The sequence below is a fragment of the Corylus avellana genome, chromosome ca11 (assembly GCF_901000735.1).
Source record: "Corylus avellana chromosome ca11, CavTom2PMs-1.0".
Classification (NCBI taxonomy): domain Eukaryota; kingdom Viridiplantae; phylum Streptophyta; class Magnoliopsida; order Fagales; family Betulaceae; genus Corylus; species Corylus avellana.
The window spans coordinates 14,863,097-14,876,337 of NC_081551.1; the positions used below are offsets into that span (position 1 = coordinate 14,863,097).

The 13,241-nt window shown below is 34.9% G+C and overlaps 1 protein-coding gene across 1 annotated transcript; it reads left to right on the plus strand.

Annotated features, from left to right (window-relative positions):
- Positions 1-8,705: 8,705 nt before the first annotated feature.
- Positions 8,706-11,637, plus strand: LOC132166009 (uncharacterized). The gene is made up of 4 exons (XM_059576746.1): positions 8,706-9,308; positions 9,646-9,678; positions 10,800-10,841; positions 11,261-11,637. Exons 1-4 carry the CDS (start codon positions 8,781-8,783, stop codon positions 11,336-11,338), a joined length of 681 nt encoding a protein of 226 aa, XP_059432729.1. The 5' UTR covers positions 8,706-8,780; the 3' UTR covers positions 11,339-11,637.
- Positions 11,638-13,241: the final 1,604 nt, after the last annotated feature.

Here is a 13,241-nt window from a genome sequence, read left to right on the forward strand (position 1 = left end):
AATATGATCAAAAGAGAAGGCGGCCGTGACATTGATAAAAAGCATGAAGCTAACTTTGAACGTTGGTTCCATAAACGTTTATACAATAGTGGGCGTACTGCAGCCAATGACTCAAAACACTTATATGATCTTGCATGTGGGCCTGATCGTCATGTTCATTCGTATAGAGGTTGCATCGTGAATGGGGTTAGGTATCACACAAAAGAATGTGCAGAAACTCGTACTACTCAGAACAGTGGTGTTTCTGTTTCAGGTGAGGACGAAACCTCAATAACTGAGTATTATGGTGAGTTAAAAAATATTCTAAAGTTACGTTACCCTGGCCAAAATCTCGTGTACTTGTTTGAGTGCGATTGGTGGGACACTGGGAGTGCAACAGGAGTACGAATGGACCAAGGCTTCACGATTGTGAATACTTCTCGTAAATGGTGTGAATCCGACCCGTTCATCTTAGCTTGTCAAGCTTCGCAAGTGTTTTACTTGGATGATCCCAAATTGGGTGGTAATTGGAAAGTGGTGCAGAAGTGGATCAATAGAGACATCTATGATATTCCAACAGTACAAAAGGGAGATAATACAGAAGATGACCAAAGACTCGGTGATGACGTATACCAGGAAGGTGAATGTGTTGGGGGTAATATGGTCTTTGTTGATGAAGCGAATGTTGAAGCCTCCACTCAATTACGTAGAGATGATGCGATAATAGCAATTGACGAATTATATATTCAACTTGATGCAAGCATGTTTGCCAACGATAACTTGCCGGACGAGGACCATGATACAAACTTTGATGAGGAAGAGGAGTTATGTAGCGACAACGATATAGACTCTGAACACGAAGAGGACTCTGAACACGAACAATCATCGTCAAGTAACAGTGATACAGATTCTGAATATGAATTTGATGATGAAATGTGTTGAACATAAGCTCACATTTGGTGTAAGTACAAAGTGTATTAGCATATTTAATGAAGTTGATGCTCTCTCTCTCTCTCTCTCTCTCTCTATATATATATATATATATATATATATATTGTGGTGTTCTTTTTTTTTTTTACTAGCATGATTATTGTATGTTTGTCAAAAATATTGAACATGCTATATGGTTATAAATTGACTAATATAATTTTGTGGTTTTTGACTTGTTAGCAGATTGATCATAACAATGACAACAACAGGACGCAAACGTGTTCCAGCAGCACGAGGCTGAGGCCGAGGCCAAGGTCAAGGTTGAGGCCTTATTGACGAGCATGAGAGTCCGACTCTCAATTTTGGGTTTGGTGATACAGATATGCAAGTGTCGCCCTCGTCCCCCCTCCTCCTCGAGTCAGTGGATGGGCATCCTTTGTATGAGTCTAATAATCCTATTCACTCAGTGGCAGGATTGGATTCACAGGGAGCCGCCCCTACTGCATCTTGTAAGTTCATGAATTTTATATTTATGAACTGTTATTTTTGTATTATTTTGGTTTGTTATAGACATTTGACAATATACTTTTCCAAATATAACTTACTACGTTACCATGTTTTGCATAACAGCTACCACGTCTGTCAGAAGTGTAAGAGGTAAGGCCAAATGTAAGAAGTTGAGTGACCATGTACTTAAGCATGGTCCCGTAGTGCTAAACATCCCAAATAGACACCGGGCACCTGTAGGCGAGAATGCATCATGGTTTGCAAGCAAGATTGGGGAGATTATTCGTAACATGTACGAACTCCATCACGGTGAATGGAAAAAGGTCCCAGCTGAAGAAAAGAGCAAGTTGTTGTTTCATGTTCAGGTATGAATATCAATGTAATGTTTAATAATATGTTTCGTATGGAAAATTAATGTGACACATTTTTTACCATTGTTTTCTTATCTATTATGTAGTCAAACTTCGCACTGAATATGGAACGATACGAGCACATCAAAGCTGTTGAAAATAAATTGGGTCGTGCATATGCTAGGCTTCGTTCGAACTTGTATAGGGATCATTACAAGAAATATTTTGACGGCATTGATAAAGACGATGATGAGGGGATTGCCAGGGCTAAGGCTATTGGGAGGGAAAACGTGCCAGCAGGGTATGGTCCTCAACAGTGGAACCTAATATGTGACTCATTTGATGCCGGTAAATGGAAGGTAAATATATATTATTATACTGATTAGAATATTCAAATTGATATAATTTGCATGCACTTGAAGACATTTTATGAATAATTGTGTTTTTTTTCTCTCCAAATTTCATAGAAAAAGTTTGAACGAAATATAAAAAACAGAAGCAAATTGGAAACAAAGCACACAGCTGGGACTTGTTCATTTGTCAACGTCATTTACAAAAAGGTAAGTATCTCGTACCATAATTTAATGAAAGTAACGTTATTTAGTGTAAACTTTGATTATATGTATTATGTGTAGGAACAAGAAACAAAAGTGAAGCCTAATCCTATTGAACTGTATGAGGTTACCCATACAAGAAAAAAGGATAAGCAGTTTGTGAACGACAAATGCAAAAGTCTATATGTAAGTAATTGTTTACGCTCCGATCATTAAGTTGATTAGTGAAGAACATGAATAGTAAACTTGCATGAAGTATATATTAAACTAAGGCCAACTATGACTTGTGCAGCTTCAAATGCAAGAATTAACAACCAGTGAGGCCTTAGAGGAAGGCAATGTGGAGGGAACAAGTGTGGATGACCGAATGCAAGAAATAGTCACACAAGTACTAGGGGGCCGACGAGCTGGGCACGTTAGAGGAATGAGATGCGGTCTTATTCCTACCCCTTTAAGAACTTCATCTCAAGCGTTCACCCACTTCGACAACCACGATGAGTGTAGGAAAAGACAAGAAGATACTCAAAGCGAGCTTCAACAGACTAGAATTGAACTTCACCAGTACAGAGAGAATTTGCAAGCCAACGTTGAGGAAACGAACAAATTAAAAGCCACTGTTGAGTTCTTAATGTCACGTATTGGAGGGTTAGTGAAACTTTACCTATGCATTAATTTTACAAAAACACACATAATAAGTAATCGTTAAAAAGCTTATTGATCATTATATGAAATTTTATTCTATTAGGTCTGGAGGGAGCTTGCTTGGAGGTGCATCAAGTGAAGCCAACAATTGAGGGAGCTTTGGAATAACTTTATTTAGGATGTACTCTTTGATAGCATGTATTTGTGATATATTTTTTGATACTATGTATTTGGATAGTTGTTGGTACTTTCTATTTGCTAATGTGTATTTGACTATTTGTTGATCGTGATCTGTTTGGTAATGTATATTTGTTGGTACTTTTTATTTGGTTTATATTCTATTAAGATATTCGCAAAATTTTTGGTTCAACAACTTTTGAGTTAGTAAATCTCCCTTGACATGGTTATCAAGGTTAAAGAACTTTGAGTAAACAATGCAAGGGAGTAATAATATCTTTCTAAATTTTATTTTTAAGTGTATGCAGGATGACAAGAGTACAAGAAAGTTAAACCGCCCAAGCAGGTTCTCGCTTTAATATATTTCATGAAGAAACACATTTTTAGTATCGCTTTCTCTATCATTTTGGGTTTCATTTTCATTGTCTTTGATATTATATATTGGTTCATTGTGGTAGATTACTCAAATTGCTTATGAGGATGAATTGGCAAGGAAGAGAATGCAGATAAGTACTTTATTTTGGGTTTTGGAATTTTGCTGCCCATGAATTGTAAAACATATATTTAATAGTTTTCTCCCTTGGCCGGTTTGGTTAATGGGGCAGTTCTCACATATTTTTTATGATTTTGATGAGGTTAGTCATTTTGAGTTATGTTTCTTGTGGGCATTTAGATTAGTTTGATTATTTCATATATTAATTGATTCATCAAACAATGTTGTTGTGTACTTAAACATAAATGCAATGTTTCTTATAAAGGTACTCTACGTGCATTTTATTTGCCCATGCATGGAGTTATGTTTCTCCGGATAAGTTTTCCTGCTGAATTCTTTTAGTGTTGGTTTCTTCATAGTGAACTTTTTTTTTTTGGCCTCAATCTTGTTAGGCGCACAATGCTTATCATGGTGTTGGCATTGTCAAATTGATGGGCCGTAGCAGTAGATATATAGCTATGCATGCATCCCTAGCTAGTGGACAAATTGACATATGGTTGATTCATGAGGTACTTATTACTAGCAATTAATTGGATAGTTATCTTTGTGAGCTGTTACTGATTCTACTGATATGCACATCTAAGGTATCTTTTAATTTGCACGGGCCTCATGGTGTTTTGAGTCATCTGAAATACATGATTGAGACAAAGGGTTCGGCTGTTATTTGTGTCGCAGAGGGAGCACGGCAGGTGAGTTACGTAAGGAATTCATATTTTCGCTTTTGGGTTGAATACTATTAATTGATCAGGTGATTTAAATTGTGTAGTTCTTTTTTGGCTTCATGAAATACTGTGAAAAACTGCCTGTGTTCATTTCATTGCATTGCATAGATCTTATAACTTCTTCATTATATTTTTCCCCAAGATGAAGAGTAAAATTCAGTATGTTATTGTTTTTTGATGCAGAATTTTATTCAGAAAACTAATGTTAAAGATGCGTTTGGGAACATTGTATTTGGAGATTTCGGTGTCCACATTCAACAAGAGGTTGGTGGTTGTATTTTGACTAATTTCATGTGGTCTTCATCTCTCCATGACTCTTGAGACAAGTTAAGTGGGTTGATAAATAATGAGCTGACTAAAAGTCTAATTTTTAACATCATTGATATGTGTTGCATGGATAAGAATGGACTGCACTTTGGCGTTTTAGTTGTCATTTCTCAGAGTTACAAATATGATATATTTTAAGCCATCAAGATCTTACTCTATTAGTGACTCTTTTTGCTAAGACTAGTCAGTTGCTTTTTTGATGTTCTTTGTGTGAATTGAGAATCACTTGAACTGGAAATCATTAGAAAACGTACTGATGCTGCGATCGATCGCACTCCCAAGTGCGATCGATCCCAAAATTTCGAAAACCTACTGATGCTGCGATCGATCGTACTTGGAGTGCGATCGATCCCAAAATTTCGAAAATCTACTGATGCTACGATCGATCGCACTCCAAGTGCGATCGATCGCAAATTTCCGAAACCCTACTGATGCTGTGATCGATCGCACTCCAAGTGAGATTGATCGCAAATTTCCGAAAACCTACTGATGCTGCGACCGATCGCAATCCAAGTGCGATCGATCGCATTTTTTTTTTTTTGATTTTTTAGGACCATTAGGGTCGACATTTATGTCGACCCTAATGGTCAACTATCAGGCTGATAGTCAATTTTTTTTTAATATTTTGGGACCATTTGTGGACGCTAATGGTCAACTATTAGCGTCGACTAATTCTTTTGTGTACATCATCTTTAGAGTCAAACACATGCATCTTTTAGGGTCGATAAAGTGGACGCTAAAAGTCATCATTAGGGTCGACTCTAAGTGGACGCTGATAGTTAGTTTTTTTTTTAATTTTTTAGGACCATTAGCGTCCACTTTTGTGGACGCTAATGGTTTAACTATCAGCGTCCACTCTTATTTGGACGCTAATAGTTATTATTATTTTTTTTTTAAAAGGGATATTAGGGTCCATAAAGTCGACGCTAATGGTTAACTAAAAGTGGACGCTATTGCTTGACTATTAGGGTCGACTTTCGCTTCCGTTTACATCATCTTTAGGGTCCAAACATTGCGACTTTTAGGGGCGATAAAGTGGACGCTAAAAGTGATCATTAGGGTCGACTTTTAAGTGGACCCTGATGATCAGACGTTTGATCATTAGGGTCGGACTATTAGGGTCGACACTTTTAGGGTCGAAAAGTGGACGCTGTTGCCAACAGCGTCCACTTTAGGGTCTTTAGGGGCGACTTAAAGTCGCCCCTAAAGAGCTAATTTCTTGTAGTGGGTGTAGGCTAGGAACCAAATCAACGGGTTGTCGAGGTTTAAAACTAGTGACGAATTTTGATGTGTGCTAAGAGAGTTTTGTTATATAGCTTCCGTTGCCATCTCTCTTATGACCTGTTTGGGAGAGAGCTTAAAAAGTATTTTTAGTATCTAAAAAGTTGAGCCAAAATTTCAAAAGTTTTTTTTTTAAATTTTAAATTTTTATTACTTTAAAAATGATCAAAACACACTTTAACAAATGCTTAAAAGTAAAGCTTTTGTAATAAATTGTCTTTTGACTGAAAAACTCTATTTTTGCAAACACAATTTCAAACATGCCATTAGAGGTGGCGTTTCATCAAAACCACAAATCAATTTGATAAGTTTATGAGTTTTAACCTTACATCGGTAATTTATCCCCCCAATTTTAGCTGGGTCTACAAGCAAATGGCGTGTTAATGTATTAATTAGTTAATTAAATTTACCATTTCTTATGGGATCGATCCGGCCTCTGTGCGGTATTGAAACCCCCTTCTAGATCTCTTTCTCTCGTCTCCAGAGACTTTTGCCTTCTCTCTCAATATCATCCTCTTGTTTTGCTCCCTTCTTTTGAGATCGTTTTATTTTTCGTTTTTTTCTTAGGAGGTTCACTTTTTGGCTCCTCTGTTGATTTTCAATATATTCCGACTTATTTTTGGAGAACGCCTTGGAGGATATTGAGTCACCAATATTGTTTACATGCAATGAAAGTCGACTTGCCCTCATATTGAGTCACCAAATTAAATGCATGTGTGCATCTAATGAAGCAATGCACTTCAATGACGGTAAAGTTGGTTGTGTAGTGACCAACCGTGGATGATGGAAATAGATCTGATGAATCTGCATGCCCAAAACCAACGAATCACAGAAGACCTAATTGAGCAGCCATACGGTAGTGAACAGAAGTTGGATCCTTTCTTATGAGCTAATTAACCTTTTAAGACAATCTATAATTTAACACTCTTCAATATCCATTAATTAGTTATAGTAATTAATAAATGTTAAAGTATTAATTATTAGTTATAGTAAGCTGAAGCAGCAACGTATAACTCTTGAATGTCCATATGCCTTGAATCTTTTAACAGACAACAGTTTAAATAGAAATATTTAATGATAAATTATAATAAATAAATACGTCGTCTAGAATCGATCTCCTATATCACTGACTTGACTGGGTCTGTGTCTGGGTCTGGGCAAGTGGGAATTGAAAGATAAAGTAGAAATGTATTTATGTTTGGAGTCTTCTGATTATTTTCCTGTGGTGGGGTATTATTTAAATTAAAATATTTAATGATAAATTAAAAAAATAAATAAATAAATACGTCGGCTAGAATCGATCTCCTATATCATCCACTTGACTCATGACTGGGTCTGGGTCTGGCCATGTGGGAAATGTATCTATTACAAGTTGCACACATGCAGCTGGTCTGGCCATGTGGGAAATGTATCTATTAGAAGTTGCGCACATGCAGCTGGTCTGGTCCGTCTGGGTCACTGTCAATCTCTATCAGAAAGACAATGACTTTTTTGGTCGTTGTCGTCGCTGATGAATTGTTTTTTCGTTTTCGTTTTCGTTTTTTGCTTATATTCACAAAAAAATGGTAAAGAATCAAATCATTAAATATTAAATATCTACTTCATTTAGCATAACATAGAAGACTTTAATCAATTTGTAGCAACAACTTGAGCAATTGATGACTGGCAATTTCGATAAAAACCAAGTTGGTTGATGTTGAGATTTTTTGCATGCAATAATACATAGGTCTTCAAATCCTGTAAAAATCATCACTAGCTTGTTGATCCAGTCAATAATTTAGACCCTTGGTGCACGGCATTCTTAATTAAGCACAGAAATGTATATAGCTTGATGAAAACATGGAATATTTTTTTAAAATGTGTATGCCAATTTCGATGGCGCACGGAAGCTGCACTTGAATGAAAGTTGTCATCAAAACACAATTTCTTATAAATTCCTCTTATTCAAAACTTAAAGTTACACGGCCAAACAATTAATTAAATTGTTGAACTTAAATGATGACAGATTATTTGAAAATTAACATTTAAAAGGGACCTAATTTTCTGATGTAGAAGAACTCCCACGTCAGAAAATTCTGACGTGGGAGTTCTTCCACGTCAGAAATTTTTCTGACGTGGCAAACAGTAGCACGTTAGAAATGCCACGTCAGAAAAAAATTTTCTTATGCTTCTGACATTCAACACACGTCAGAAATGCCATGTCAGAAAAATTTTCTGACGTGTCAGACATTGTGACAAGTCTGAAATCTCCAGTAAGAAAAAATTGTTTTTTTGTAGTGAGAAAAAGGTCATGAAATCAAACTTATTTATCGATGGTTATGACTTTTTATTTCCCATAAAAAATCCTTTCATTAATACCTTTTCAATTAATAATCCCATTAAAACCCATTTAATTAGACCATAAAATAAATAGAAATAAATGTTACCAAAAAAAAAAATAAATAGAAATAAATGCAAAATCAGTCTCTGTGATTAGCCTAAATTACAAATCGCTTCATGTGGTATTAAAAATAATTTAGATATCGAATTCCGTCAAAACACTTGACAGATTTCGTTAGTGTGCCTTTCTCAACTATATAGACCTATGTGTGACAATTTAGTCCTATATATGTGTCACTCTTAATTAAAATAATAATAATATATATATATATATATATATATATATATATATATATATATATATATATATCTTAATTAAAATAATAATAATATATATATATATATAGGAAGAAGGGGGGGAGCCTTTCTGATCTTCTTCTATTTCAATTGTTGTCTGTTGAAAGAAATACGGGCCGGGAGATATTAGAAACTGACAGGCATGACGGAGGTGAAAGGCATGACGGAGGTGAAAGGCATGACGGAGGTAAAAGGCATGGACTTGGAGATGGAAGAGTTACACATGGCTGCTTCAGCTTACTATAACAATGCCTCCACGGAATTTAAGCAGCTAGCACGGGAATTTTTCGAGTCAATGGATACAAATCAGGATGACACCGTCAGCATTGATGAGTTCGTGGAGTTCTTCAAAGATATCGACAACATGGACCGCAACTTTTTCGCTGCGTTGGACAGGAACGGGGACGGCAACTTGCAATTCCGCGAAGCCCTCACGGTGTTCTACATATTGATAGCCCGGCGTTTGCTCTGCGACAACTGCGGAAAGATGATACTGGGACTGCATTTTACGTGCGTCCAATGCTTTGACAGAGTTAATGAACAATCCTACGATCTATGTGTCACGTGCTATAGCAAAGGAGGTTTCCAACACCCCCACACCAACTTCTTGGATAACTTCATGTTGCTAGGCTACATGGGAAGGCTTCCTCCACCTGAAGATACGAATCCGGTAAGAATTGTTTTTGTTTTTGTTTTTGTTTTTTGTTTTTTTTTTTTTTTTTACGCTGTTGTTCCTATTTTTGTTTTGGATTTGACTTAGGTGGTTTTAAAAAACTATAGTGTTTTAGTTTTTTCAATGGTCAAGATATAATTTTAAGTTTTTTATAAGGAGATAAAATGAAATTAGATCTAGTCCATTGAAAAAATTACTGTAATTTTTTTACAGCATCTATGCCTTATCCTTGTTTCTAATTGTGTCCCCTAGGTTTCATTCTTTTATTAATAATTTGACATCTTGATGCGAATATATTTACCCTAAACCTTATATTATATATTACTTGATGCAGACACAAGTACAACAACTTGATGAAAGTCCAAGTGTAAGTTTCATTATCTTTGCTTCTTCTTTGGCCTCTCTCTTTCCTCATTTATTAATAATTTGATATATTCATGCAATTTTGATTAGGGTTGTACATGCTGGGGTGGTTATTGCCTCTAACCTCTATTGTCTTGGACCGTTAGTAGTATTAAGTAGTCGCACATTGCCCATATAGTGCAAATCGTTACCAAATGTCCTTATCGCCGCTTAGTGATTATTTATACCCAAACTACACTTGATAATTTTTTGTACTTTTTTTAGAGCCTATTTTAGACAATTTGTCGTATGAGTTTTTAATTTTTTTTTATTTTATGAAAACATCTTATAAAAGAATAGTAAATAATAAAATAAGAGAAATGTTATAGAATAATTCATTAAATTCAAATAACTATTAATTTTCACTCCAGTCACCCCCTTGGCCAAAATGGAGTAGTCTGTCCACCCCCTTTTGGCCAAAGGGTGGCTAGAGCCACCCCTTTTCAGATTTTATTTTCCTTTTCTTTTATTTTTTTAATGGTTTTGATTTTTAATTTTTTAATTATTGATTTTTTAATAATTAATGAATAATATATTATTTCTTTTATAAAAATTAATTTTTTATTGCGTTGGACGATCTCAGCCATCCATTTGGAACTACCGCAATCTACGGTAGTTCCAAACTACCGCATGTAAGTCTCTTCCTGGCTCTAATACCATGTTAAATTAACAGTTTTTTTTTTTTTTTTTTTACATGTCCACGCAAGAGGGGGAGGGGAGATTCGAACTAGTGACCTTCCCTTCATAAGGCGTACGTGGTCTCCAGCCGATTGAGCTACCCCTTGGGGACATGTTAAATTAATAGTTGTCCCAAAAGTTTAAGCTGATAGGAAAAGATAAATTTAATTACTTAATCATTACTTTAACATAACTCACTCATTCACTTTACGGAGATGGTTGAAAGAATGATTTTTATAATTTCTCATTAAATTTAAAGGGTCACTTGTCAGTATTTTAGACAGCCACTTGTCACAATTATAAACTATTCTCTATATATATATATATATTGATCGATATACAAATTAAGAATTGTAAATCAAGATGTACGGACCCTAAACTTGATTTTATTGTTCAATGCTGGGACAGGTTCAAGCGCTTGTTGCTCGAAGTGGAGATGCAAGAGTCAGGGTCAGTTTCTTTGTCTTTCCTCCTTTATATATCCTTTAATCTTCCTTCTTTTATTAATAATTTTATATCTTCATGCACTGTTGATCCAGATTAAAAATTAATTGCAGTCTCTCGTCCTTATATGCATCCATTATAACATGCATAGTCTTTGTGATCTTTCCTTTCTTCAACCGGAATAAAAAGAGATAGAATTAGACCGATTTTTTCAATACATTTTTAGATATTTCTCAATGTTCCGACTATTTACGGACGTGAGAAGCAGGTGAATGCTTCTGGAATAAATTGAAGAAAATTTCTTGATTTGATTTATGTTTATTGTTTACCGACACTGTAGCTTACTTAATTTGCCAAAAATTGAGGTATGTCTTCAAAATTTCTGATTAATAGTGTGGCGATTTCTTGTTTGATTTCCCTTTCAGAAACGAGTCAAAGCATTTAAAGCGTTGATGACGGCGGTTAATATTGTGAGTGCGGTGAATGGTTGCTCTACCATGTGATGCGATGGTGCATGATGAAAAGAATATTGGGTCTTTAGATTTATTTAGGTTTTAATAATTATTTAAATTTTTAGTATTTAATTTATGTTTTAAGTGTCGGTATTCAATAATTGGCTCGACTCAAAAGTCAGTTAAATTAAAGTTGAGATTGTTTTTAAGAGTTATATTATTTTATAATTCAATAACAAGCTTGGTCCAAAAATTCAGTCACACTATGGGGAATTTTTTTTTTGAAAGTGGGACTCTTTCTTTTTGGTTGTGAGACTCTATCAAGGTCAGCGAGATTCTAGTTCAACTTATTATCATCATTTGAGTTTAGACTCTGAATTAATGCACGATTTATTTTTGTTTTCTATTATTCTTCTTTATTTTATGTTGCTCTTTATCTATTTTGCAAAAAAAATCTTTTCCTCCCTGCGTCATGTGATCTATTTGGGGGGAATTAGAGGACATTTTTTATTTTTTTCTATTCAATGTTGGGGAAGGGAAAAGGGAATTACAAGAAAATAAAAAGCAAAGGTGATAGAGTTTTTCTAAAAATCGTTGGGAATTAGTCAAATAAATAACTTGGCCCATCAAACAAATCAAAACCACCAAAAGAGGCCATATTAAAAGGCAAAATTTCGAAAACAGAGCAAAACCAGGAATGATTTGTCTCACGACCATCAATAGTCGGCTGAGGAAGCCAAACATGACTAAAAATACACTAGACTCCGAAATACACTTAGAAGGGGGGGGTTGAATAGGTGTTTATCAAAATTAATGCGGAATTAAAATTCACATGCAACAATCAACATTCACCAAAAATATGTAAAGTAGTAAAGCATTTAACACACAAGTATTTTTGGTGACGAAGTGGAAACCAAGAAGAACCTCTTCTTGGAAAAACCATTTCGGGACAGCGCACCCAGGAAATCGTTTTACTATAAAAGGAGGAGGACATGCAAGTTGTTTACACTTACCAAACCTTTGTAGTTGACACAAACTCGTCTAGACAAGTGACCCTTATTGCCCAGCTACCGCGGTAGTCCTCCCAGAACCTCTAGTACCCCTTTTATCGACTTCCCTTGCTTGAAACTATAACAAGCTGCAAGTAACCGATTGTTGACTCAATCTTGCTATAACAAATTCAGCAATTACTCTAAGAGAGTTATGGCTCCAAGGCACATGAACAATTAATCTCTTAGCACACAATGAAATAAAAACGTAAGCACTAAGGCTTCGTTTGGTTTGCAGAATGTCTAGTCCATTGAAAAATGATTAGCTACTACTTGGAATAGAAGAGTGTGGAATAGATTATCTATTCAAATTCCTTTGTTTGGTTGTAACGCTGGAATAGACTAGCTAATCATATTCTTTCGTTTAGTAATGCAATATGTTGGTGAATGGAATCATATTGTAATCAAATTTCCTAAAATACCCATATAATACAAATACAATTTATATTATTAAGGACTTTGATTCTATTTATTTATATAAAAAAAATATAGTCGGAGAAAACAGAATCAAATTCAATCTTGAAATAAAAAAAAATGTAGTTGAAGAATGTACAGAGAATCAAAAGGAATAAAAAAAATAAATAAAATAAAACATATTATATATTTGTATTTTATAAAAACCTTGCAGATTCTGCTTCTCTGAGAGAGATGGAGAGAAGAAAATCAAAGAAAAACGGTACAAAGAATCAAAACAAATAAAAAAACAGAATTAAAAAAAAAATAAAAAAATTAAAAAAAATTTAAATTTTTTTTTAAAAAAAAAAATCGTTTGCACTTGCAGAAAAACGGTACCAAAAGAATCAAAGAGGAAAGAGAAAGAGAGAGAATGAAATATAAAGACGGAGAGAGAGAGAGAGAGAGAGAGAGAGAGAGAGAGAGAGAGAGAGAGAAATATAGAAGAATGA